The following is a 27937-nucleotide window of genomic DNA, read 5'->3' as shown; positions in this document are numbered from 1 at the left end:
CTTAGCTCTTATCTGATGCCTTATCTGATGCTCTTCCACCTCACATTACAAATCAGCTTCCTAATGTCTCGACACCCACTCCTTTGATAATTGGTCATCAGTCACCCTCCCTCTACCCAGTAAGATCTAAGTTCTAAATCTGTTAAATGTATTTGTACCATATAGAAGATAATTGTCAAAGTGCGTCATCGTCTATAAGTGCCCTTATCCTTTTTTTTTTGTGACTATGAGACTTGGAAACGTCGATGCTTAGTTACATTTTAATTTGGCGAACGTGCTAAAGAGGTAAACAACAAACTGTAGCATATTATTATCCAGCTTCTAAATTAATTTAAAATTTGATTCGTTTATTATACTGCGGATTTTGTTAACATTGGATGTATTTTTTTTTTATCTATTCATTGAGTGGAAGTTGTAGGAAGGGTCATTTATTATTCAAATATGACAATATCAATATTATACTGACTAGGTTTTTTTTTTAATACAAGTGTTCTAAGATAATTTTTTAACTTCAGGTTGTCTAAATAAAAATTTTATTAGGTGCTTTAGAAAATGTGGCTGACGCTGCGACAAAGAGGGTCATTTGTAGAACAATTCTCCTTGTATGACCAACTATCCTTGTATGATAGCCAGTGGCGCCATAATTAAACCAATTTAAATGTTGGGTTGAGGGGATAAAATATATTAAATCTAGGAACAACTACACTTGTATGAACAACCATCTCTGTATGAACAACCATTCTTTTATGATCAACTATCCTTGTATGACAACCAATGGCACTAATTCAACCAGTTTAATTTGGGGTTGAGAGGACAAAATGTATTAAATCTGGGAGGGGATTAAAAAATTTGAGGGGTGGGAGATGACCTTCTCATTGAACAGTGGAGAAAGATCTACCATCCTAGGGGTGTGTATAACATCTTTGCAAATATTCTTTTTTTTTGCTGCTACAAGTTATTGAGCCTTGGAAAGCTCAATAATTAGTAACATTTCAATTTAGCAAACTTTCAAAGAATTTGATTTAAGAAACCATGGCATACTGTATCCTGTGTTCTAAAATAACTTGAAATTGGACTATTAATCGTTTATTTACTCTGCTGTAGTTTTTCCTTCAATGCTGGATTCCTTTTTTTTTAATTTTTGTGAATTGTTGAAAATGTTGATTTGCTTTATTCAGTTATGACATCTTTGGCTGTTTGTGTTTTATTAGACTACAGGGGCTTGTTCGAAATCACCCCCTTTAGACATGCAGATCTATCAATATATGGCAATATCTACAAAAAATATAATGAAGTTAGAGAAGGATGTGGATGATTTGTAGCATGTTATTTTCTGTCCATTTTAGAAAATTTGCCGAGTTGTGTCAAAACCATCAGTAACATATTTTGTTTTATATTAAAGGTCTCATACTAATCTAATGCTGCTTAAATCCAGTATTTTCTTCCTCTGTTTAAAGAGTATAGAAAATGACAAACTGGTTTTTCACAGAAAAGACAGAATTTTCTTGGCAAACATTTTAAATTTGTTAAAAGAGGCTTTAAGAAGAAAGATTGCTTTACAGAAGCTTCATCAATATCCTGAGGCACCACAAAATTGCATAGAAAAGCCTGCCCCAGATTTTATCCCTCCTTTGGTCTTGAGGATATTTTCATTGAAAGTTCCTTTTTTGATATTGTCATTGACCCCCCCCCCCCACAAAATTTAGGAAATTGAAACCCCAACTCCCCTCTTGCCAACATAATCCCTTCCAGAGACGAGACAAAGAGGATGAGTCATCAAGACTTATAGGCGTGAACTGCATTCACTAAGCAACACGTTTAGAGAAATTTAATCTGAAAATTGCTTGCGGCTGATTTTTGCATAAAAAATTTTATACCTTTTCAGCAACTTTCAGTAAAAAGTATTTTGTAATACTTCTATTAATAGTCATAATATCTGTCCTTTTTTGGCTTCTTAATTAAGAACTTATAAATTGTTTGTTTCTGTTTTATTTACTCAAACTCTTAATCTTAAAAAGTTAGCCATAAAACGTGTTTAAAATAAGTATTGAGAAATTGTTTTTTGTTTTAAAGCTTTTAACTTTAGTTTTTATTGTTGAATAAATTACGGCTGATTTTAGTCTGAAATACGCTATATCCAGCTCATATATCAGCAAAAATATTTTGCACAGTTTATCTTTTAATAGTGTAAAATATCTCCTGTGCATTTTGATTTTAGTATGTATAGTATATAATTTTTTATTGTTATTATTAATATTTTTTAGTTTGTGGTCCAAGGTATTGTTAGGTATTTGTCACTAGTCCTTTATCAAGGTGTTAGTAGACTAATGAACCTTCTTTTGAAAGAGCAAACAGAAAAAACTTTTAGGGATAGCTTCTTCAGGAAGATCATTCTAGATCAAAGTGCAACGTCGAATGAAACTAATTGTTTTGTTTTGTTTTTTTGAAATTTTTGGTTTCTTTTTTTCTTTATTTTTGTTTTGAACTGTTTAACTTGACCTTTCAGATAATGCAACTAGTGAGCTCTTATGCCCCAATGCAGTCTCCAGGGTCTTCGCCACTATCTCATGCCTCTGTTACTTTGAGTGAAGGGACTTCACACCAAAGTCCAATGTCACAAACTACCATTCATCCGTCTCAGACTCAACGCTCCCAGCACAAACACACGAGTAGATTTCACACAAATATCTTCCAGTTGTGATTCCAAGTAGTGTTGGCTCACCAGTGCAGGTTATACCAAACAATGTGAAAATGCAAACTACCAAATGTTAGAAGGTAAATGTCAATAAAACGGACGGTCATTTACCTTGGTCACAAACTTTGACAAAAGTGAATGAACCTCATTTTGAACAGGCGCTCCCTTAGCCTCCTTCAGTTGAATGTAGTCCTAAAGAAGTTCAAAATCCTGTTGTGTACAGTGCTAGTGAGCAAATCCATATTTTAAATGACAAAAAAAATCCCTGATAAAGGGCCTCAAGAAAAAGACCAAAAAACAAACTTCAAAAGGACAAAGGATAAAGTCCAGTTTTGGTTGAAGAAAACATTATATAGAAGTTCGGCACAGTAATTGTTGATGGTGATAGAGTTGTGAAAATTGTAGAGAATGAAAAATCTAGTGTAAAGAGTGTAAAAACTGATAATTGGATTAAACTGCCAAAAGGCTCTAAGAATATTGGAATGATGAAGCCATCAATGAAGTTCAGCAAACTATCGCCTGAGGTAATTTTTTTGGGTTTTATGAGTAGTTTTTAAACTACTTTTACTTATCTTTTATTAAACTTTTTATTTTAATTTATTATAATATTATTTATTCATATATATATATATATAATACTATGAATATTATTCATATTACTTTCGATAATATTTTATTATCTTTCCTATTACTTTATTTATTTAACTCCACCAAAAACAGTAAGTATACAGTGCTTAATCACTGCTTAACACTTACACAGTATAGTAAACTATAGGTCTAATAGTAGACAAACAAGGTCAAGGTAATTAGGTTTGTCTTGGTTAACCTGTAATACTTAAAAATTTGCTAAGAAAAAGACAGATTCATAAGTTGACATGTTATAACTGGATTTAATGTTGAAAATAGTGATAATTAAAGATTATTAGTTATTTCAATGACTTAATTAATTGTTTCAGTTCCAATTCTAAATACAGTGTCTCAATTCTCATTGATAAGAAGTATGTGTATACCATTGTTTTATCATATTAGGATTTCTCTGGAATCAGCCGAAATGTTTTTTCCCCCTCTTCCGATAGGGGGCGCAGGATAAATCATCAGTTTTGGATAACCTCCTCTTTGTTTTTTGTTAACCTTTTTAATTTCTGTACATATTTTTATATATTTGGGTGGAGGGGGGGGGGGGCTAGCATAAAACCTAAGGGGAGATGAACCATTTACCTCCTTTTTGTCCTTTTAATAACCTTTCTAATTTTTTTGTAAATTCATTTTTTTTTTCGTTTGACGAATCCAAGTATAAACTAATTGCATTGAAAATAATAAATTAGAATACAAGAGGAGGCAGGTTCAATTCAACCCGATACCTCAATTGCAATATATTTTTTGATTTCAATAATTTTTATATTTTTCATAATTTTTAAAATTTTCATCCTAAAATTTTCATAATTTTCAGTATTTTTTAAGCCTACATTGTTCACTAAAGATGGATTAACAAAGATTTTGTGTAGGTGTCAGCACTTTTTTTCTTACTGCAAGTTTATCTTTTTATTCCTTGTCATCAGTACAGCCAGCATCATCTTTGAAACCAGGCGTTTGGACAGTCTCAACACCCAATCCCCAATATCCCAAGATCTTTGAGGTTTCCTGTGTCTTATTTCCCTCGTTGTTTTCTGATGAGTTTTGTCTTAAAAGTAAGGAGCAGTATTAAAAATTAAAACAAGCAGAAATTATTCTATATATGAGGGGGATTGCTCCCTAGCTCAATCTTCCTTTTTTGTTTTACTTTTTGTCACAATGCTTTTAGGTGATTGATGGAACAGAAGGGCCGTTTAATTTTTAATGGACGTATTTCTAAAGAAGATTAAGTTTTTAACATAAAGACTGAAGGTTGTGGAAGGGGCAGATTCACTTATATTATGGTAGTTTTAGCAAGCTCCCAAGTCCCCCTCGCTTACTTTGAAGCGAGTATTATCTGCTCAGCCGACAGGGGTTTCATGAAGGGGCCACCTTCACTCATTGTCGCCCGGTTTTGCTAAAATTACCATTTTCTGTGCCAAAAAAGAATGGGGAAGATGTTCTTTTTCTCTCTATATATATTTATCCAAATTCGAGGCAAAAAGATCATCTTCAAGAAAAACAAGCATAATATAAAACTAACTTACAAAAAATTTAAAACTAGCCTAAGGAAAAAGTAATTTTGATATCTAGAAAACGAGAATTTTCCAAACTGGAATCCTGTAAAAGCATATCAGCATCTAAAACAGAAAATTGTTATAAAACCTATGGTCTCCTCCAGAAAGATTTTGGAGCCTCATATTTCCTTCTTCTCTCATAGTTTTCTTCTCTCCTATTTCTTGAAGACCGTGAGCTATCCCTGTTGAGAGATCCATCTTTTCTGTGTCTCTTCTTTCGATCTTCCTCTTCCTTTTCTGCCATATCCAACCTTTGTTTGCGATACCTTCCTTGGAATGGAGAGGGTGTCCTTTGTTTGTATTGTTTCTTGTGATATTGGTCACTCTCTTCCACTGCAGAAATTGATGAGCCTGCCCTGAGTAAATTTCTCTCCATTTCATCCAAGATTCTTCGCCTCATTTCTTCCAAATTATCCTCGTCTATTCCATTTTTCACTGTTTCTAAATTTATTGCATTACTCTCATAAGAATTGCTAAAGTCGTGGTAATGGCCTTTACAAATCGCACAGTCACAATAAAAAGATATTTCTAATTCAAAACTTTGATCCATGTCAATATCTATTATGTTGTTGCTTGATGTAAGTAAGTTTCACAACTGGAAAGTTTTAACGGATTCCTTTCCTTATATTAATGAACGACATAGCTCTCAGATATTTGCACCAATCAATGCAAAGAGAATTGCTGACGTATGATCTTCGGAAACATTCCGTTTAACGGTTGTAACAGCCCAATCCACCTGTTTCTTGGATGTAACAGCCTTGCATAAAAGGCCCAGTAACAGCGCTATTTTAGTTATGGTTGTAATTGAAATCTTGTTTTCCAAAATCTTACAGTCGTGAAAAACCTAGTATGCATTTCACGTTTGAAGCAACGCATAGCAATAGTATGATTCAAATCATTAGAAATACATTCAGCCATTGAAATATATGGCTGAAACCAAAAATCAATGCACTTAAAACTGGCAATTAGGCTCAAATATATATCAGTGGAACATTCTTTTTGTGAATAGAACTTATTTACCTTTTTTGGGTGCTTATTTTTATCTCTTTTTTTTCTAGAATAAAATGTATCAGCATATCAATATTTGTAATTATTAATTCGAGTTACATTCTTGAAATTGGGTTAGGTTTCGAAATCCAGGTTAGGTTCTGGGGTTTGAACCCCTCCCCTCCCCCGAAATGGCTTCTGACTCGTAGAAACATAACAAAAATAGATATAAGCACATTTGTGTCGTTATTAGTTGTTTTTTTTTTGTTTGTGTGAACCCCCCACCTCAACCTCGGAAAAATTCATGTTTTTATTCAATGTTTTAACACAGTAGCTTAAAAAATTTTCTTTAGAAAACTACTCCGATAAGCCCGAAGCTATTATGAGTTACTTAATTAGAAGGGGCTTCTGAAGTTTGGAAAAACATTTCAAACAGTTTGTGGTAACGAACTGTAGTAAGGAGCGACCCGGCTCAATAGTAACCGAAACTCTAAAAAATGGAATTTCGATACCAATAGCTACATCAAAAGAATCGCATTTTAATGCTGATTTTAAATATATAAGTTTCAGCAAGTCTTACCCATGAAAAATTACGACACTGAGAAAATTTGCCATATTTTGGAAAATAGGGGGAAACACCCCCTAAAAGTCATAAAATCTTAACGAAAATCACACCATCAGATTCAGCGTATCAGAGAACCTTTATTGTAGAAGTTTCAAGCTCCTTTCTACAAAAATGTGGAATTTTGTATTTTTTGCCAGAAGGCAGATCACGGATGCGTGTTTATTTGTTTGTTTTTTTGTTTTTTCCCCAGGGTTGATTGGATCGACCCAGTGGTACTTGAATCTTGCGAGAGGTTTCATTCTAACAGAAATGAAAAGTTCTAGTGCCCTATTTAAGTGACCAAAAAATTGGAGGGCACCTAGGCCCCCTCCCACGCTAATCATTTTCCCAAAGTCAACGGATCAAAATTTTGAGATACCCATTTTATTGAGATACCCATATAAAGCCTGTAGTGACCATAAGATTGATTAGCGGTACAATTAAATCTTGTTCTTAGGTTAATTGATAAAATTAGCTGTTTACATTAGATTCTTATAAAAAACTTTTAGACTGTGATAATAATAAAAAAAGGGGGAATAACATTTGCCAATATGTCCTCTAAAATATAGTTTAGTTTTTGGAAGTTCGATGAACACTTTTTCTTTTGAAACACCATTATTAAAAAGTATTAATAATCAGATAAATGATAAAATATTCTAATTGGCTTAATGTACATCATTCTCAACTCCGAAAACAATCAGGTTAGATTATACAACGAGTACTTGAAGCATGAATTCAAATAAGTACTTCTCTTTTTTTTACTCTGCTTTATTGTCTGAGAATATGCAATTTTCATTGTTTAATGCCTGGAGTCATTTGTTCATAATAAGTTAAGGAATAAAATTTTTTATTGTGGTGCATAGCAACAAGTTGATTTCAATCATACCTTTGTTGATATGCTGTTGTTTTGATGTGCTGCTGTTGTCACAGATAGTGTTGTTTTGAATGGAACAAAGTGACGAAGCAATTTACCTTTTTGGAAATGTTCCCAACGGTTAAAATCTTTGGAATTATTGCCAAGTACTAAGGCTTGTTTCCGTCGTAATCATGTTTTTTTTTTTTTTTTTTGCTATTTGTCAATGGGTTAGTAATGTCTTTCTGTTAGAATTTGTCATACAACACATTGTACTGTGCTTAAAAGAGGGGATTGGTCGCCATTTTTTTATTGTAATCATTTTTAGGAAACTTTTTCTTTTCTTAAAATAAAAAGCAATGTATGAGACAAGGATTTAACTTAAATCACTTAAAGCTAATTCAACTTACTCTATGAAGATAGGGTCAATGGACTTGGAACTAATGGTCCAAGAATATTATGAGAGGCCGCATCTCCTTTCTTGGCTGGCACTAGCCCCCGTCCTACGCCCCCTTTTTCCCAAAGTAGCCTGATCAAAGTTTTGAGATAGCCATTTTATTCAAGATCGAGTTTTTTTTTATTTCGTACCATATCGTTTGTTTATTAATGCCACAACAATATCCATAGAATAACAAATGACCAGCCACAACGATATTAATAATGAACTGTAGATGTCAGACAAAATTAAAACAGACTAGGGACGTTGTTAATAACAGCACTTTACATATAAGAGTAATACAACCCCCACAGAAGAGGTTATTTTGCACAAAAGATTTAAGTTGTCTAGCAAAATGTCCAAAATGGAATGTAAACGACAAGTAAACAACACAATGCTATCAATCACAAGGGATACTCCATATTGTGTTTCGATACTTCAAACCTTGAAACTAATGAGTTTTGAATATATATTATTGTTATTTATAATAGATGTGCTATTCTATATATAAGTGATAGCTCTTGCTCTAGTATTCCTCCCAACGGCTTGTTCCTTTGCGTACGCTATAAGATTATGGGAAACCCCAAAATAATTTTTATTTTTTCGGGGTTTTATTAGTCAAGTAAACATATTCTGTGTGTATTTTACGTGGTATGTAATAGCTAAAAAAATGGGGCTCAGAAAATGGAATTTAAAGTTAGCTGCTCATCAAATAAGGATCTGAAATTGAAAATTATTGACCTCTCCCTCTATGTATAACCTGTTCAAAATTACAAGTTTAAATGTTATCATCGGATCCAGTTTTTTCTAAAAAAAAATGTGTCCCTATTTGTAGAGGATAATTATTTGGCAATATGCATAAATTGCAAAAAACACTGCTGGTCAAATGCTGGGTGAAAACACGGTATTTCAGACTTATGGTCTAAATTCTAAAAGTTATAATTTTGGACATGTGAATACATCATTGGAAAGGTAAGAATCAAAATCGTTTGGTTGTGAAATTCATTTTTAAAATAATAGAAGAAACAGTGTGGTAATTGAGCTTTTTATATAACAAAAGAAAAATTATCGCGACTTACCCTCGCGAACCGGTCCGGCAATATAAGAAATATCTCTTATAATTACTCTCAGAAAAAATCTAAAATCAGTGTCATCATTAGACAAGGCTTAACTGTTGTTCTTGCAACAGTCGCCATCTAATGAAATAAACTTTTGACTGCTCATCTCAAGCTACCGGGGCGCTTCGCGCCCCCCCAAGCCCCCCCGCGCGCGTAAGTCGTTACGCGCCATATTAGTTACGCGCCATTGTAGTTGTGTCCCTGTGTCCCACCTGTGAATAGAGATAGATATAAATATATGTTTTTAACTACGTAAAACATGCGAATATACAACATTCTTCGCTGTCCCATTGTCTGGGCATATAAATAGATTGTCAGGTTTACTGACTCTTGAACATGCAACATATAATTGTCCATGGGAAAAACAATCCGTATTCAGATCTATACCTCATTATTCTAATGATGTGTCCTTGTGTCCCGGTCGTCATTTATATTCCCTGTGTCCCGGTCGTCATTTGTGTCCCGGTGTCCCAGTTTGTAATTTCTCTTTGAGTGTCCCGGTCGTCATTTATATTCCCTGTGTCCCGGTGTCCCGGTCGTCATTTGTGTCCCGGTGTCCCGGTCTGTAATTTTTATTCGAACAATCCCTGTGTCCCGGTCGTCATTTATATATCCCGCCTGTGCCCCCGGCGTCCCCATTGTAGGTTCTTCAGTCATTTTACAATTAAACATTTTTCCGTGAACAAATGTCTTAAATACCGTTAATGACGTCACCGTCAAAGCAAAAATGACGACAACTAATTTCATGACGTCAGTCAACACAGAAACATGACGTCACCTGATCCACAGACAGACAGACAGACAACTTATTTTTATATATATAGATATATATATATATATATATATATATATATATATATTTATATTTATGTATATATATATATATATATATATATATATACTAGCTGTTGGGGTGGCGCTTCGCGCCACCCCAACACCTAGTTGGTGGGGGCGCTTCGCGCCCCCCCCAAGCCCCCCCGCGCGCGTAAGTCGTTACGCGCCATAATAGTTACGCGCCATTGTAGTTGTGTCCCTATGTCCCACCTGTGAATATAGATATATATATATATATATATGGTTTTAACTACGTAAAACTTGCGAATATACAACATTCTTTGCTGTCCCATTGTCTTTGCATATAAATAGATTGTCAGGTTATCCCCCTGTTTCCCCCGGTGTCCCCGTTGTAGTTGTGTCCCTGTGTCCCGGTCGTCATTTATATTCCCTGTGTCCCGGGTCCCGGTCATCATTTGTATCCCGGTGTCCCGGTCTGTATATACATTCGTTTTTTAGTTTTGTTTTTCTCCTTTATTTTTTTCCTTTTTTTTTCTTTTTTAGCTTATTTAGATTTTTAGATTTTTTAGTTTTTTTTATTAGTTTTTAGTTTTTATTTCTTTTTAGTTTTTTTGTCCCGGTCGTCATTTATATCCCCCTGTTTCCCCCGGTGTCCCCGTTGTAGTTGTGTCCCTGTGTCCCGGTCGTTATTTATATTCCCTGTGTCCCGGTCGTCATTTGTATCCCGGTGTACCGGTCTGTATATACATTCGTTTTTTAGTTTTGTTTTTCTCCTTTATTTTTTTCCTTTTTTTTTCTTTTTTAGTTTATTTAGATTTTTAGATTTTTTAGTTTTTTTATTAGTTTTTAGTTTTTTTTTCTTTTTAGTTTTTTTGTAGTTTTTACCTTCTTTTTAGTTTTGTTAATTTTTTTTTTACTTGTGTCCTGGTCGTCATTTATACTCCCTGTGTCCCGGTGCTTTGTTGATTGCTAATCGAACATTCCTTTTGTCCTGGTCGCTTTCTCTTTGAGTGTCGTCATTTATTTTTTTCTTTTTTAGTTCTTTTAGTTTTTACCTTTTTTAGTTTTTTTTTAGTTTTTAGTTTTTTTAGTTTTTTACCTTTTTTTAGTTTTTTTAGTTTTTTTAGTTTTTTAGCTTTTTTATTTTTTTTATTAGTTTTTAGTTTTTTTGTAGTTTTTGCCTTTTTTTTAGTTTTTTTAGTTTTTTAGCTTTTTTATTAGTTTTTAGTTTTTTTTGTAGTTTTTGCCTTTTTTTAGTTTTTTTAGTTTTTTAGCTTTTTTATTTTTTTATTAGTTTTTAGTTTTTTTTGTAGTTTTTGCCTTTTTTTAGTTTTTTCAGTTTTGACGTCACCTGATCCAGTTTTTTCAGGTGACGTCACCTGATCCACGATCCACAGATCCACAGACAACTTATTTTTATATATATAGATAGTTTTTTTTTTTTTACTTATGTCCTGGTCGTCATTTATACTCCCTGTGTCCCGGTGCTTTGTTGATTGCTAATCGAACATTCCTTTTGTCCTGGTCGCTTTCTCTTTGAGTGTCGTCATTTATTAGTTTTTTCCTTTTTTTTTAGTTTTTTATTGGTTTTTACCTTTATTTTAGCTTATTTTTCAGTTTTTTCCTTTTTTTTAGTTTTTTTTTTATTTTTTATTTTTTTTAGTTTTTTACCTTTTTTTGGTTTTTTTAGTTTTTTTAGTTTTTTAGCTTTTTTACTTTTTTTGTTAGTTTTTAGTTTTTTTTTGTAGTTTTTGCCTTTTTTTAGTTTTTCAGTTTTTTTTTTAGTTTTTTATTGGTTTTTACCTTTATAGTTTTTTTAGTTTTTTAGCTTTTTTATTTTTTTTATTAGTTTTTAGTTTTTTTTGTAGTTTTTGCCTTTTTTTAGTTTTTTCAGTTTTGACGTCACCGAATCCAGTTTTTTCAGGTGACGTCACCTGACACATCCATCCATCCATCCACAGACAGACAACTTATTTTTATATATATAGATATATATCTTATATATATAAAAATAAGTTGTCTGTGGATGGATGGATGGATGGATGTGTGGATGGATGTGTCAGGTGACGTCACCTGAAAAAACTGGATTAGGTGACGTCAAAACTGAAAAAACTAAAAAAAGGCAAAAACTACAAAAAAAAACTAAAAACTAATAAAAAAAATAAAAAAGCTAAAAAACTAAAAAAACTATAAAGGTAAAAACCAATAAAAAACTAAAAAAAAAACTGAAAAAACTAAAAAAAGGCAAAAACTACAAAAAAAAACTAAAAACTAATAAAAAAAGTAAAAAAGCTAAAAAACTAAAAAAACTAAAAAAACTAAAAAAAGGTAAAAAACTAAAAAAAATAAAAAATAAAAAAAAACTAAAAAAAAGGAAAAAACTGAAAAATAAGCTAAAATAAAGGTAAAAACCAATAAAAAACTAAAAAAAAAAAGGAAAAAACTAATAAATGACGACACTCAAAGAGAAAGCGACCAGGACAAAAAACTAAAAAAAAAGGCAAAAACTACAAAAAAACTAAAAACTAATAAAAAAAATAAAAAAGCTAAAAAACTAAAAAAACTAAAAAAAGGTAAAAAACTAAAAAAACTAAAAACTAAAAAAAAACTAAAAAAGGTAAAAACTAAAAGAACTAAAAAAGAAAAAAATAAATGACGACACTCAAAGAGAAAGCGACCAGGACAAAAGGAATGTTCGATTAGCAATCAACAAAGCACCGGGACACAGGGAGTATAAATGACGACCAGGACACAAGTAAAAAAAAAAATTAACAAAACTAAAAAGAAGGTAAAAACTACAAAAAAAATAAAGAAAAAAAAACTAAAAACTAATAAAAAAACTAAAAAATCTAAAAATCTAAATAAACTAAAAAAGAAAAAAAAAGGAAAAAAATAAAGGAGAAAAACAAAACTAAAAAACGAATGTATATACAGACCGGTACACCGGGATACAAATGACGACCGGGACACAGGGAATATAAATAACGACCGGGACACAGGGACACAACTACAACGGGGACACCGGGGGAAACAGGGGGATATAAATGACGACCGGGACAAAAAAACTAAAAAGAAATAAAAACTAAAAACTAATAAAAAAAACTAAAAAATCTAAAAATCTAAATAAGCTAAAAAAGAAAAAAAAAGGAAAAAAATAAAGGAGAAAAACAAAACTAAAAAACGAATGTATATACAGACCGGGACACCGGGATACAAATGATGACCGGGACCCGGGACACAGGGAATATAAATGACGACCGGGACACAGGGACACAACTACAACGGGGACACCGGGGGAAACAGGGGGATAACCTGACAATCTATTTATATGCAAAGACAATGGGACAGCAAAGAATGTTGTATATTCGCAAGTTTTACGTAGTTAAAACCATATATATATATATATATCTATATTCACAGGTGGGACATAGGGACACAACTACAATGGCGCGTAACTATTATGGCGCGTAACGACTTACGCGCGCGGGGGGGCTTGGGGGGGGCGCGAAGCGCCCCCACCAACTAGGTGTTGGGGTGGCGCGAAGCGCCACCCCAACAGCTAGTATATATATATATATCTACTCCACAGACAACTTATTTTTATATATATAGATAGTTTTTTTTTTTTACTTATGTCCTGGTCGTCATTTATACTCCCTGTGTCCCGGTGCTTTGTTGATTGCTAATCGAACATTCCTTTTGTCCTGGTCGCTTTCTCTTTGAGTGTCGTCATTTATTAGTTTTTTCCTTTTTTTTTAGTTTTTTATTGGTTTTTACCTTTATTTTAGCTTATTTTTCAGTTTTTTCCTTTTTTTTAGTTTTTTTTTATTTTTTATTTTTTTTAGTTTTTTACCTTTTTTTAGTTTTTTTAGTTTTTTTAGTTTTTTAGCTTTTTTACTTTTTTTATTAGTTTTTAGTTTTTTTTGTAGTTTTTGCCTTTTTTTAGTTTTTTCAGTTTTTTTTTTAGTTTTTTATTGGTTTTTACCTTTATAGTTTTTTTAGTTTTTTAGCTTTTTTATTTTTTTTATTAGTTTTTAGTTTTTTTTGTAGTTTTTGCCTTTTTTTAGTTTTTTCAGTTTTGACGTCACCTAATCCAGTTTTTTCAGGTGACGTCACCTGACACATCCATCCACACATCCATCCATCCATCCATCCACAGACAACTTATTTTTATATATATAGATATATATATATATATATATTTATGTATAAATATATATATATATATATATATATATATATATATATATATATATATATATATATATATATATATATATATATATCTATATATATAAAAATAAGTTGTCTGTGTGTCGATCTGTGGATCTGTGGATCAGGTGACGTCACCTGAAAAAACTGGATCAGGTGACGTCAAAACTGAAAAAACTAAAAAAAGGCAAAAACTACAAAAAAAAAAACTAAAAACTAATAAAAAAAATAAAAAAGCTAAAAAACTAAAAAAACTAAAAAAAGGTAAAAAACTAAAAAAACTAAAAACTAAAAAAAACTAAAAAAAAGGAAAAAACTGAAAAATAAGCTAAAATAAAGGTAAAAACCAATAAAAAACTAAAAAAAAAAACTGAAAAAACTAAAAAAAGGCAAAAACTACAAAAAAAAACTAAAAACTAATAAAAAAAGTAAAAAAGCTAAAAAACTAAAAAAACTAAAAAAACTAAAAAAAGGTAAAAAACTAAAAAAAATAAAAAATAAAAAAAACTAAAAAAAAGGAAAAAACTGAAAAATAAGCTAAAATAAAGGTAAAAACCAATAAAAAACTAAAAAGAAAAAAAGGAAAAAACTAAAAAAAATTTTCATCTAAAAAACTAAAAAAAACTAAAAAAGGTAAAAACTAAAAGAACTAAAAAAGAAAAAAATAAATGACGACACTCAAAGAGAAAGCGACCAGGACAAAAGGAATGTTCGATTAGCAATCAACAAAGCACCGGGACACAGGGAGTATAAATGACGACCAGGACATAGGCTAAGTAAAAAAAAAAACTAATAAAACTAAAAAGAAGGTAAAAACTACAAAAAAACTAAAAAGAAAAAAACTAAAAAAAGGCAAAAACTACAAAAAAAAACTAAAAACTAATAAAAAAGCTAAAAAACTAAAAAAACTAAAAAAAGGCAAAAACTACAAAAAAAACTAAAAACTAATAAAAAAATAAAAAAGCTAAAAAACTAAAAAAACTAAAAAAAGGTAAAAAACTAAAAAAACTAAAAACTAAAAAAAACTAAAAAAAAGGAAAAAACTGAAAAATAAGCTAAAATAAAGGTAAAAACCAATAAAAAACTAAAAAAAAAACTGAAAAAACTAAAAAAAGGCAAAAACTACAAAAAAAACTAAAAACAAATAAAAAAAGTAAAAAAGCTAAAAAACTAAAAAAAATAAAAAAACTAAAAAAAGGTAAAAAACTAAAAAAAAATAAAAAATAAAAAAAAAATAAAAAAAAGGAAAAAACTGAAAAATAAGCTAAAATAAAGGTAAAAACCAATAAAAAACTAAAAAGAAAAAAAGGAAAAAACTAAAAAAAATTTTCATCTAAAAAACTAAAAAAGGTAAAAACTAAAAGAACTAAAAAAGAAAAAAATAAATGACGACACTCAAAGAGAAAGCGACCAGGACAAAAGGAATGTTCGATTAGCAATCAACAAAGCACCGGGACACAGGGAGTATAAGTGACGACCAGGACATAAGTAAAAAAAAAAACTAACAAAACTAAAAAGAAGGTAAAAACTACAAAAAAACTAAAAAGAAAAAAAAACTAAAAACTAATAAAAAAACTAAAAAATCTAAAAATCTAAATAAACTAAAAAAGAAAAAAAAGGAAAAAAATAAAGGAGAAAAACAAAACTAAAAAACGAATGTATATACAGACCGGGACACCGGGATACAAATGACGACCGGGACACAGGGAATATAAATGACGACCGGGACACAGGGACACAACTACAACGGGGACACCGGGGGAAACAGGGGGATATAAATGACGACCGGGACACCGGGACAGGGAATGGTCGATTAGCAATCACCATCAACAAAGCTCAAGGGCAATCATTAGAATCATGAGGTATAGATCTGAATACAGATTGTTTTCCCATGGACCATTATATGTTGCATGTTCAAGAGTCGGTAAACCTGACAATCTATTTATATGCAAAGACAATGGGACAGCAAAGAATGTTGTATATTCGCAAGTTTTACGTAGTTAAAAACATATATATATATATATATATATATATATATATATATATATATATATATATATATATATATATATATATATAATTATATACATGTATAATTCCTCTATTTTTTTCTAACTTTCTTTCCTCTCCTGAAAAACCAGAGTATACCAGAGTATATATAAATGAGATTTTTTTATCGAAAATCTGTCGAATGGTCACATCCATAAATTTTTGCATCTTTGATTTATTGTCATATTGAGTTTTTAGCAATGTATCATTTAGTATTTTCAATACTGGCTCAATTCTGAATTTTAATTTACTTTCAATTTCTTAATTTTTCCAATACTGTCTCAACTTCCAGCAGTTACAACTCAGTCCAGAGAGAAGACCATTCTCTTTAATCGATGGATTGGGGAAGGATCTCAGAAACACTTGACAAGCTCTGAAGATGAATAGGTGAATCAACAGCTGAGCCCGACTCTGGCTTTGACCTCTTCCGATGCTATTCAACTAAACGATGGGACTGAGGGAGCTGTGCATGAACCTGGAAGACCCGAGCTTTTGAAAACTCCTTTGAAAAGTTTTTCAACTATTTTTGCTGGTCCGAATCAAAGTTATTATACATTTCTAATTCTTCTCTACTTATTCTTCGTATTTTAATTCTTCATTCTCATGTCTCATTCCATATTTCTCACTCTTCTTATCCTCTATTTTCTTGTCTCATTCTTCATATCTCTCATTTTTATGTACAATCTTTACTTATTAAATGTTAGTCTTAGTCTGATAAAAAAAAATGAAAGAACGCTACAGGGCTTAAAATTTAATGTTGGACATTTTTTTTATCAGGGAAACCGGTTTATTGTGTTGCAAAGAACCATGTAATAAATCCACTACAAAGGGGACCTATTTTAATAGAAATATTCCGGATTGAAGTCTTTTGGATCCTAAGACGCGACGTACTGCTGTCATACATGAAGTTCAAATTTCATTCAATTTTCTTTTCAAATACATGAAAAGAAAATACAATATATATATATATATATATATATATATATATATATATATATATATATATATATATATATATATATATATATATATATAGTTAATATATATAGGAGTTAATAATATATAGAAGTTAATATAGATTTAATAAAGTTAATAATATAGAAGTTAATTAAGATAAGTTAATAATATATAAAGCAGGAAGGGTGTGCGAATGCACAGGATGGTTGGCCCCCAACCTTCCATTGCACTTCCTGGCTGAAGGGCCGTGAAACGGAGATCAGCACCGCCGGTTCTGGACCTTAAGGTTCTACTGCCGTCTTACTTACTTAATAATATATAGAAGTTGGTATATATATAATATATATATATATGGTTTTTTCTTTTTTTACAAAATCGTTTTTTCAGCTCTAAGAATCTTAAACTCAAGAAGAATTTTGAGTAAAGAACCATGCAATAAATCCGCTACATAGGGGACTAATCTAATTGAAATATTTTGGATTCCTTCCTTGAGTAACTCCCTCCAAAGAGTCAGGTTCTATACATTGCTAGATTCAAGAGAGATAGTCTTTTGGTAAATACAACGCAGGTGCTGTAAACTACAGAGTCTGATCTGTTGTTGTAACTTAGCTCTGCTAGTTTGGTTCAAGATAGCACTGATATCAAAGCAAAAATACACCAGATTAAAGTTTTTAAAGTAAATTTGCATTGAAAAATGTAGAATTCAATAAGTAACACCTCAGGAAGGAGCTAAAATGATACAATCATGCCCTGTCTTGTAGCAGCGGCATCTACAATTTTTCTCTGAAGTTTTGACTGTACCACTGCTTATTTGTGTTATTAGTGAGGGGTTAAGGCTTGCATATGTTAGATAAATGTTTACTGAATAAATGGTATACAGAAAAAACAATGCTCTGATGCTTGTAAAATTAGAGAACGGACTAAAGATTTAGCGTATTGATTGGTTTATTTGGATAAAAATTTAGTCTTTTTTATCAATATCTTGATTTCCATTTCTCAAAGCAATAAATAAAAAAAAAAAAATAGTAAAAAATACGAGGGAGGGTACATAGAAAGCCAGATGGTTGTTGGTAAACTGAGATTTTGGGTTGGATAAACCCACGATTGGAGCACCGATGTCAAGCGTCCCATGGCGAGTACAGAGCATTGCAGCAAAAAAGCGAAAATACTGTAAGAGTGGACTATAACTCCACTCATAGTATTTTCCACTGTAAGAGTGGAAAATACTATGAGTGGAGGGAAAATACGAATAGCTGTAAGAGACTCAAAGTATAGGATAATGTTGGATACAAAAATATCTATGGATTCTGTAGTGTTGAGTTGAAGCTAAGTGTAAAGTAAAATCGTAAAAGCAAAAGAAATGTCAATGGTCCTACTTTTCCTCCCTGTGAAAACGGCTTTTCTCCTAGTTTCCCTTAAATTCTGCTGCTGCTACTAACAACTTCATGCAGCACTAAGCCGCTGAAAGCTAACATAGCTGCGTGTACATTTTCTTTACTCCCTCCCGTTAAGTTCTAATTTCCATTAAATCTTTGCTTATGGCCTCTTTCTATCCCATTTAAAGACAAACTGCTTTTCGTTTGGCTCAAGAGGGATGCCAAAAAAACGCGGCCATAGAAATTAGGACTTATCCACATTCTATTTACAGCTTATTGATGGATACACACTTGCTACATTCATTCAGCTACATTCATGAATCGATGAATGTAGCCTGTTTTTATTACTTAGAATATAAGCAGGGGTATGCTTAACTCTAACTTCAAAATTTTTCTTCTTCGCCCTTTTGAAGTTCAGAGAAGCAGGTCCAAGAACCCCTCCCCCTCTCTTTGAAAAGGAACTGAGAAATTTTGTAAGTGTTCTTACTTTGGGACTCTCAGTACCTGCTTTAAACAACGTTAACATAGTAAAAAGGGATATCTTCCATATACTTTGTTTTCAAGGCCTTGTCGTTTAAGAAATGATGATTAGGGAGACCTGGGGAGGGCTGAGTAATTCGAAATAAATGATTGGAAACTTCCCGTATGACCTTAGGCATTCTTGCAACCAAAAATGGCTACTGATCAAAGTTTAAAAATTGAAATTTTCCGTAGAACTTTTAAAAGATCCAAAAATATGTCTCTGGTGGTAGCTCTATTCTTTTAATCCCATATGTAGAGCTGCTCCTAGGGTTGGTGATGCCCGTGGCAAAATTAATTACAGTACCCTCTCCCAACTCAAATATAAGAAAATGAAAGCCGAATCAAAGTGAAATATTTGATCAAAGTGGACAATCCTCCAGCCAGGGTACCCCCCGCTGCAGTGCTCAGAGCTTCTGACCTTTGACCTGATCCCCCCCCTAGGAATAGCTCTGCCCAGAGGCTAGGGGCCCAAAATATGTCAATAGCCCATGTGCGGGTGAGAATGCATAGACACGTGTAATATAAAGGAGGATGTATTACACCTTGTTGAAATATGCCATTCAAGAATTTTCAGTCTATCTGATCTAAGGGCTCAAGAATCTTCAGTCTATCTGATCTAAGGGCTCAAGATGGGCCGTTTGGGCCTTTGCTCCTCCAACCACATCACCCTCAATTTCGTAAAGAACGGTGTGATGTTCCATACCTTATTGATGTAAAATCACTGTGGGACTATTATGAGATAGATTCAGAATTACCAATTGCTAATCATCAAAAATCATTTAGTTAAATGTATAACTGTCCAAAATTAAAATACTAAGTACATATTTCACAAATAGTGTTTGATTTTCAACAGAAACGGTAAAGAGTTATATATGAGCTTGCTGAATGTAAATCCGATGTTATTTTCTTGTGATGTGGGACCTGACATATCACATGTCATATGTTGACATGGAAGCAGGAAGCTGCTCTTGGAAGCAGGGTGCTTTTGCCTTTGCCCTTCTTAAAACCGCATTGCCCTTCTTAAAATACTACTGTATTTTACTATATTTTTTATCGCTCGCTAAAACTGTTGTTTCCATGATAGGGGCGTTAATTAGGAGAATTCAACGCTGGATTTTGAATTTTTTGTAACTTTGTTAAAAAAGAGAAAAAACTTACCCCTCTTTCCTCCTAAGTTTTCATGAATGGGTATCCCGGCTCCATGAACCTCGGTGAACAGAATTGTTCGTCGAGGTTCACTTAGCAATAAACGGGTTGACATTAATAAGAAACATATTTGTTGATATTCTTTTTTTCAGGCTAAAAATCAAGGTATTAAAGTTATAAATGAAGATGATTTATTGGAAATGATTAAGACTCGCCCAGGCTCCTCCGATGCTCCCCGCCTGTAAAAACCCCGAAAAGGAAGAAAAAAGAAGAATCGGCAGAAGAATCTCCAATCTTAAATAAGATGAAGAAGACTGAGAAAGCGAAAGTTAGCCCTGTATCAGAAAAAGCCAAAGCTGAGGAGAAGAAAAAGACTGCTGAAAAAGCTGAAGACATAAAACCTGTTGATGTAAGTTGTTTTTTACCTTTTTTTTTCTCTTCAGACTTCAAAATATTGATTGTGCTGAGAAAGCTTTTTCTACTCATGAGAAAGCTTTTGGCTGCGATAGCTCAAAAAGCGTTAATTGGTACAACATAATTGACGCTGAAAAATGTTCTGTGAGTCTGTTTACTGCTATTAAGGACAGTTTTTCAAAGGCTTTATGGCTCCATCACAAATGATGGCCGACTGCTAGTTCTGGTAGTTACCTCACTTTTTATTTTGGAGGTATTGCTATACCTTCTCTTGAGTGCCTCGAGAGAGAAATTTTCTGGGCCACCTCTGCTGGGTTGGCATTTCACGTGGTGATGGATCCTCCGGAGAAACGTGTGGGGTTTATCCTGCACAAGGATAGACCACACCAGGGGGTCGATTCGCAAAGGCTTTGCTCATCCCGGAACGACCTTTGAAAAATCCTCTGATGGTGGCAATGCATATATTCATAAAACACCTACAGAGATACCACGTTGATACGATCATGGATCGGCTGCAGGGGTTTGGCATCAGAGGTGGTAGAAGATGCTGCGTGAACTGCTCGATTTTGAACACGTTAAGGAGGAGTAATTTGGTTAGTTGGTGCATTAGCAAAGAGAAGTTACCGTTCTCCCAAAATAAAAGAGCTCTCAAAATAAAAGATTCCGTTCTCCCAAAATAAAAGAGCTCTTTTGTTTTTGATGTATTTAAACTAGCAAGCAACGCATCCGGCCAAACCTCAGTTTGTTTTTTTTAAATCAGTCTAAAGCTGCCTATAGGATTTGCTCGGACCTTCATCCTTAACGATGGATATTTGTCGTGTTATCACCAAAGTTGCAAGTCTCTTCCACAAGGCTGTTTATGAACACAAGGAAAAGTAGGCCGAAGGATCCTTCGTTGGGTTAGTCCTGACAGCACTTGATGGTATTTTGAAAGGAAACCGTAAAGGGCAGGACATAATGAACGTTGTCAAAGGGAGTCAAAAAGCACTTCAAATAGATGACCTTCAACCCCAATGGATTACAAAGAAGACCAGTGCTTATATTTGATCGCGTATCTGCCATACGCGATCAAATACGCGATACGCCATACGCGATGCAGTTGCGATGTCAAATAAAAGATGGTGAATACAGAAAGTCAATTCACTCTTGGTAATGTGCGATTAGAAAGTCTGATGTGAACTGTTTTCTGTTGCTCATCTTACTCATGGCTTTTTTATAATTTTATATTTGTATTTTACATTTTGAGACTTATCTTAGCTATATTCTGAAACTTACAGAAGTAACTATTGGTTTTGGATGATTCGGTTTTTTAAGGGTGTGCTACCTTTTTTCCAATTCTTCTTTGTTTTGGTCTGAAATAGCCGAAGAGCCTCATATGTGCATAAAAGAGAAACACATAGGCATTGGCATAGAAAAGGCATAAAAAGGAAAAAAACATAGGTTTACGCATAAAAAGGCAATGCACGTAGGCAAAAAAAAAAGAACAAAACTGCTCTTTTATGAGGACCAGTGCTTATAAATTGTATCATTGTACTTTTGCATTTATTATTGTATGACTGACTGTGTTTCAATGACATTATAATACCTAATGAGCCTAAAGCTACGAATTTTTGGAGTTAAAGAGAATAAACACTTGGCAAAACCAACCAAATTGAAGTAATCCTATTTTTGCAAGGATTTTCAGAAAGGAATACAGTAGGGTATGCATAGTAATGGTTGTAATACTTATGGATCAACTACGTCCACACGAATTTATTTTGAGAGTTTATCCCGTCTTTGGAAGTCAGAGTTCGATAAAACTGGTAAAACGAGCAAATAATGTAAAAATAATAAGAATTTGTTGAAATTTAGTATTTTTGACCCCCTTCCTCGCCCTTCATCTTGTGTAGCTGATTTGAATTGCTTGCGTAGCTGCTTGAATGAATAACTCAAGACTGATGAGACTTGTCAATCTTGGCTGAACCTATGTAATGTGAGGAAGCCTGGGCTCTTTTAAAGAAATTTATTTTGTGATTTTGGTTTAAAGAAAAATTCTTTTATAGATGCGATTTTTTGAGTAAGTTTGTTTTCTTTTTATTTGTTTTATATTGTGTTTTGCTGATGACGATTGTTTGACATATAGCCGAAATATTCGAGTAGGTTGTGCAACCTTATTATTCACTGTCTTCACAAGTTCCTCATTATCTTCTCTTTTTTTGTACTCTCATTTTGTTTTTGAAATATTATTTTGCTTCATTATTTTGTCGAATCTCATGTTTAGCCAGTGTTGTCACAAAATGTATTCGAAACGAATCAAACGTATCGAAACGTAACTTGGGTTTGATTGGTTCTGACTTATTTTGCCCACTTAGTCATTAATGGAAGATAAACACCAAATGTATGGAATTATTTATGTCTGTTACTAAACCAAGATGTATTCAATAAAAATATATCCCATATTCGTTTTGCCTTTCTTGGAACACGTATCACATGGCTCTGTCTTTGACTGGCGACGAAGCACAAAAATAAGGAGACATATCATTGATTCACACACATCACATCACATCATCATTGATGACACATCATGCGAAAGCGATTTTCCTTGTTGCTTAATATGGGGGATCGCCTCCTTTACAATACCTCCTCTTAAGCTGAGATCAAAGCTTAGATACCAATACAGTTATGAAAACTCGATTTATTTTTGGGACAAAGTGCGCGGTAGCCATGCTAGCGGCTGGAGACAGGACACTGGCAGCACAGCTTAGATACCAATATTGGTATCTAAGCTGTATATGCAACAAAACAAAATTGAGTTCCCGCCTATGGTGTTGTAGCACGATCTACGCGTCGGAGCGTGAGGAGGCGCCAAGCTCAGAGCTCTGTGCCAAAAGCTTCTCATGGGCAAAATAGGAGTTTTCATAGCTGTATTGGTATCTAAGCTGTGATTGAGATAGTATTGCAAAGTCAGTAGACAGAACAAGAAACACTTTCTCAAAATTAAAAAAAGCCACACACGAGTGAGTCACTTAATATGAGTTGGCCATGTACTAAGAAGGCCCAATGACAGCATCATCAAGCAAGTACTTCTAGATGCTTCTTTGCCAGATTGGCTCTGACGTCCTGGTTGTCAATTGAAGAATTCGTGGGCAACTGTAAAATGACCTCGACACCATTGGTGAACTTCGTAAGTTTCGCATAGAGTGGGAGAGTTGCTGGTTCCGGTTTGCTGAAGAGTTGGGACAAGATCGCGATAAATGTAAATCAATCACATTTGATTCACTCTGACTTGTGAATCAAGTCAGAGTCGCTTAATATCAAACTGTAAGGAATGAAGAAAGGACATTATTCCGGGAGATTATTCATTTATTGAATAGGTGCTATAATGTAGTTTAGTATAGCTAGCTTAACCTTAAAACCGGCTTCAGTTTGGTTTGCTGTAACTGTGATTGGAGTGAAGAAGATGGAAAACAAATGAAGCAGCGATAAATTTTGTTGAAGTCCAAAGGATAATGTTTTAGACTAAGGGCTATTTTTGTTCAGAAGAAAAAGAAGGGATTGTAATTCTTCTAAATATGATTTTCGGTTATGGGATTCCATTGGTGCAGTTTTTAGTTTGATCCGAATCCATTTTCGAGAGGCTTCGCTTCAGGCTAGCTCCTGACGCAGTAATCATGATACAGGTCTCGTATATCCAGTAACCCGTGGGAGTAAATCAAAACAGGTTTTATGCTCAGCAATTTGTTCAATTTCTGTTTTTAGGATTCAAAAATGAGTAAATCGTCTGAAAGTTCATCGTCTCAATGGGTTGACAAGTATCGTCCGACAACCATCAAGCAAGTAGTTGGCCAACAAGGCGACAAGAGCTGTCTGAATAAGCTCATAAAATGGCTTCGGAATTGGCATAAATATCATGCTCCAGGTGCCAAACCAGCACGCCCCGGTGAGTGACAAAATTATATATTTATGTACTGTACATATTTTGTTTTATGCAATAATATTATTTTATAATATATTCGATTAAAAAAAACCATATCATTTTAAGGAAACAGATTCAAAGTTTAAGAAGTTAATTAAAGTTTAGAAGTTTAGCTAGCTTTGACGGAGGGATCTTGCCGATTTTTGTATATACTCGTAGTTTTTTTTCCAGCCTTCTCTTGGATCTACCCCCCCCCCCCTCCCCCGAAAAACTAAATTCTCTGTAATGCCTTGGCACTTCCTATTGAAATACCACCCCCCCCCCAAAAAAAAAAAAAATTGAATTGATTAATTTGTCAATAAATTAAATGAACTGTCACAATAAAGCGATGGAGAAAAAATATTGTATAAAAGGATTGAGGTATTTTCTCTGCCAAATGGAGTTTTCCTCCATTTGACCGTCCCCCATGATACGGCCCTGGGGCTTAGTAATTGTAATACGTATCAGAAAGTCGTTAGATCAGATGGAGCGTGTTTACTAAATGATTAGGGAAAGAAGATGAAGAGAATAAAGGTTGGCCTTGAAAAAGTTAGACTAAAATAGCTTGGGTAAATAGATATTTTATAAGGGATTTCACTGAGAAATTTAAATAAATAACTCGATTTTGTATTTTGAAAAGTGTTAGCGTTTTATTTTTATTTTCAGTTTTTTATGCTTAAAACTTGTATCCGTTATTTCATAATTGTATTACTGTTTATCTTTTATTTAAATCTTATCAATCTTTTAAATCTCTTATTAAATTAAAATATTTTATTGATTTAATATTATTTTTAATTCTTCTATTATTTTATTGTTCTTACTATGTATAGATATTATTTTAATTGTATTATTATTATAATTATTATTTTTTATCTTGCCTTGACCTTTTTAACTAGTTTCTGTACCAAACAGAATCAATGGTGGCAAGAAGTATCCCTTTAAGGTGAAAAACTTTTTCAAGTCAAACTTATGATGTATTGATTTTGAACATTATTTCTGTACGTTTAGCTCTTTATACACATTATTTTACATACACCCTCAGTATTTTATGTACGTCATCCCATATATAAATAATATTGTTCCTGCTTTTAGTCACCTTTTGATTAGAAAGATGGATTTTCACCATATTTTATTGTCATCAACCTTCACTTCTCGGGTGTGTTTTATGTAATAGACAAGTACCCATGAAATTATTAGTTTGTTGACTTATCTACAAGGACTTCTTTTTGGAAATACTAATTATCTTATTTTGATGTATATATCCTTTCAGCGTTTCAGTTTTTTTCATATTAACAGAAAGCTGATTTTCTTTGATTTTAAAAATACAGCGCATACTCCTTTACATGCAGGAGGCTTGAACCGTCTACAATCGACACCATCTGACAATTTTGACAACTTATGACAATCTAACAACTTTGAAAAATCTTACTGTACGTTTAGCTCTTTATACGCAGTATCTTATATACACCCTCCTTTATATATAGATCCTCCCGTATGTATAACATTGTTCCTGTTTTTAGTCGCCCTTTGATTAGAAAGATGGATTTTGAATTCATCTGTGAAGTTCAAGGCTTTAGCTGCCTCCTCCTATTAGAGAGTTAAAGAGCTTAATGGTTGAATCTGCGGATTGCTCTCTTATTTCTTGAAAAGTGTTTAACTTAAACTATTACGCCCTCCAGCAGGTTTTTTGGCTCCTCTCCCCTAGATTTGAAAAAAAATATTTTCGGGCGTATTTTAATTCCTTTTTTTGTATCAAACAGTCTGTGGTAACGATCTGTAGTAAGGAGCCGAAATAGTAACCGAAACTCTAAAAAATGGAATTTTTATACCAATAGTTGCATCAAAAGAATGACATTTTAATGCTGATTTTAAATATATAAGTTTCATCGAGTTTACTTATCCATCAAAAGTTACAAGTCTGAGAAAATTTGCCTTATTTTAGAAAATAAGGGGAAAGTTATTTTTTCTGTTTTAAAAAGTAGAGTTGAGAGAAAGAGTCAAACTTTAGCGTAAAGAGCGGGGCGCTGAGGAGGGAACAGTCCTTTCATATACGAATTAATTTCTGTTCGTTTTAATGTAGCTCCTTACTTTCAGTTTTAAAAAATGTGTTTTTTTTTATTTAATTTTCATTAAGAAATGACAAATTGTCCCCTAAATTTCTAAGACTTGATAGCTAAGGTCTGAATGCAGAAAACAAAAAGCTACGGATCAAAGCCTTTCGTCAGAGAAGCATAGTAGAAGAAATAAAAGGTTGGGTATAGGAGAAGAAATAGAAGTATTTTGAAAAATTTAGACTAGACGCAATGCCAAAAAAGCAAGTAGAAGTTTTAATAATCTTTTTTGTTATATTTTCTGTGGAGCTTCTACAACCCAGGAAATATTATTATTTTTTTCAATGGACCCAGCTCCACCCAAACGGTTAGATACCTTAAAATGATTTATACCCATATGTGTTTGGAAACGATTAAATTTATGGAATGTGCTTTCGTTAATCAGTAGAATTTACCTTGCTAATTCTAAGCCTAGTACAGAATAGAAGTTTACGATTACTTTTTTAAGACTAAAAATTAATACACATCTATGAAAATAAATTATTTGCTTGTGTTTTAAATAGCCTTTTAGTTGTATGTCCTTTTCAACTATTAAGGTCTAGAGAATAATTTGCTTTTCTAATACGGCCCAAATTAACCCAGACCCTAAGACGATTCTTATCAAACTTATTTGAACTTTATTTGAACCCAAAACAATAGACGCCATAAGCTGATATATTTGAACTATGTTGCATAAGAAAACGTTTGAATAAGCTAAAAGTGCTGTGTTGTATCGTTGGTCAGAATAATTTTTATGGTTTACAATTTTTTTTTTCAACTGACAGTAAAACATGAAAGAGCAGAAATTATTTCGTTTATAAGGGGAGCTTCCCCTCTATCACCCCTTTTTCCTTATTTTAAAGTTTTAAAGTTTTTTGAAAATAATCCTCATTCAAATTCATTGGCCCTAGTGTTTTAGGAGTCGCTCTTAAAGAGTTGGGAGAAAAGTAAAACTTTTAGCGTGAAGAGCAACGGATGAGAACTACATGAAATCTATGAATTTGACTGTCGCTTCTAAAATTTTTAGTTTGGCGGTTTTTTGGCTTTCTCTCATCCCCTTCCCTCCTCCATCACGGAAATAATCCCTCTGTATGTGCCCGTCATCGTCCTTCAAAAGGGAAGAATCGTGGAAAAGGGTTCTTTGATGAAGAATTTGATATAGTTTCACGCAATAGGATACAACTCCTATCTCTTCCCTCTGTGTATTGATCTATAATCGAACTGCTGCCCTGGACCTAGTTAATTCTTCGATAGTAAAGTGGAAATATTTCTTTTCAGCTCTTTGGCCAAAAGATGATGACGGGGGATTTTACAACGCTGCCTTAATATCTGGCCCGCCGGGAATTGGAAAAACTACAACAGCACACGTAGTAGCCAAAGACCTAGGCTTTGATGTGGTTGAAATGAACGCCTCTGATACAAGATCAAAGAGACTTTTAAAGGAAGAAGTATCGGAACTTTTAACAATTAAATAAAAAAAAAACTAATTTTTTTAGCTGAAAGTAAGGAGCGACATTAAAACTTAAAACGAACAGAAATTACTCCGTATAGAAATGGGTT

General features: G+C 33.0%; 2 protein-coding genes across 2 annotated transcripts in view; both read left to right on the top strand.

The window, feature by feature from the left end:
- Positions 1–27852, top strand: LOC136043999 (replication factor C subunit 1-like). The gene is made up of 6 exons (XM_065729088.1): positions 1–119; positions 2507–3219; positions 16231–16470; positions 20092–20348; positions 24092–24272; positions 27656–27852. Exons 4-6 carry the CDS (start codon positions 20244–20246, stop codon positions 27850–27852), a joined length of 483 nt encoding a protein of 160 aa, XP_065585160.1. The 5' UTR covers positions 1–119; positions 2507–3219; positions 16231–16470; positions 20092–20243.
- Positions 1–27937, top strand: part of LOC136042733 (uncharacterized) — a 140827-nt gene that overhangs the window by 40122 nt on the left and 72768 nt on the right. The gene's annotated exons all lie outside the window — the stretch shown is intronic.

Source organism: Artemia franciscana, chromosome 2 (genome assembly GCF_032884065.1).
Source record: "Artemia franciscana chromosome 2, ASM3288406v1, whole genome shotgun sequence".
In the NCBI taxonomy this organism is placed as follows: Eukaryota; Metazoa; Arthropoda; class Branchiopoda; order Anostraca; family Artemiidae; genus Artemia; species Artemia franciscana.
This window is presented reverse-complemented; position numbering and strand designations above follow the sequence as displayed.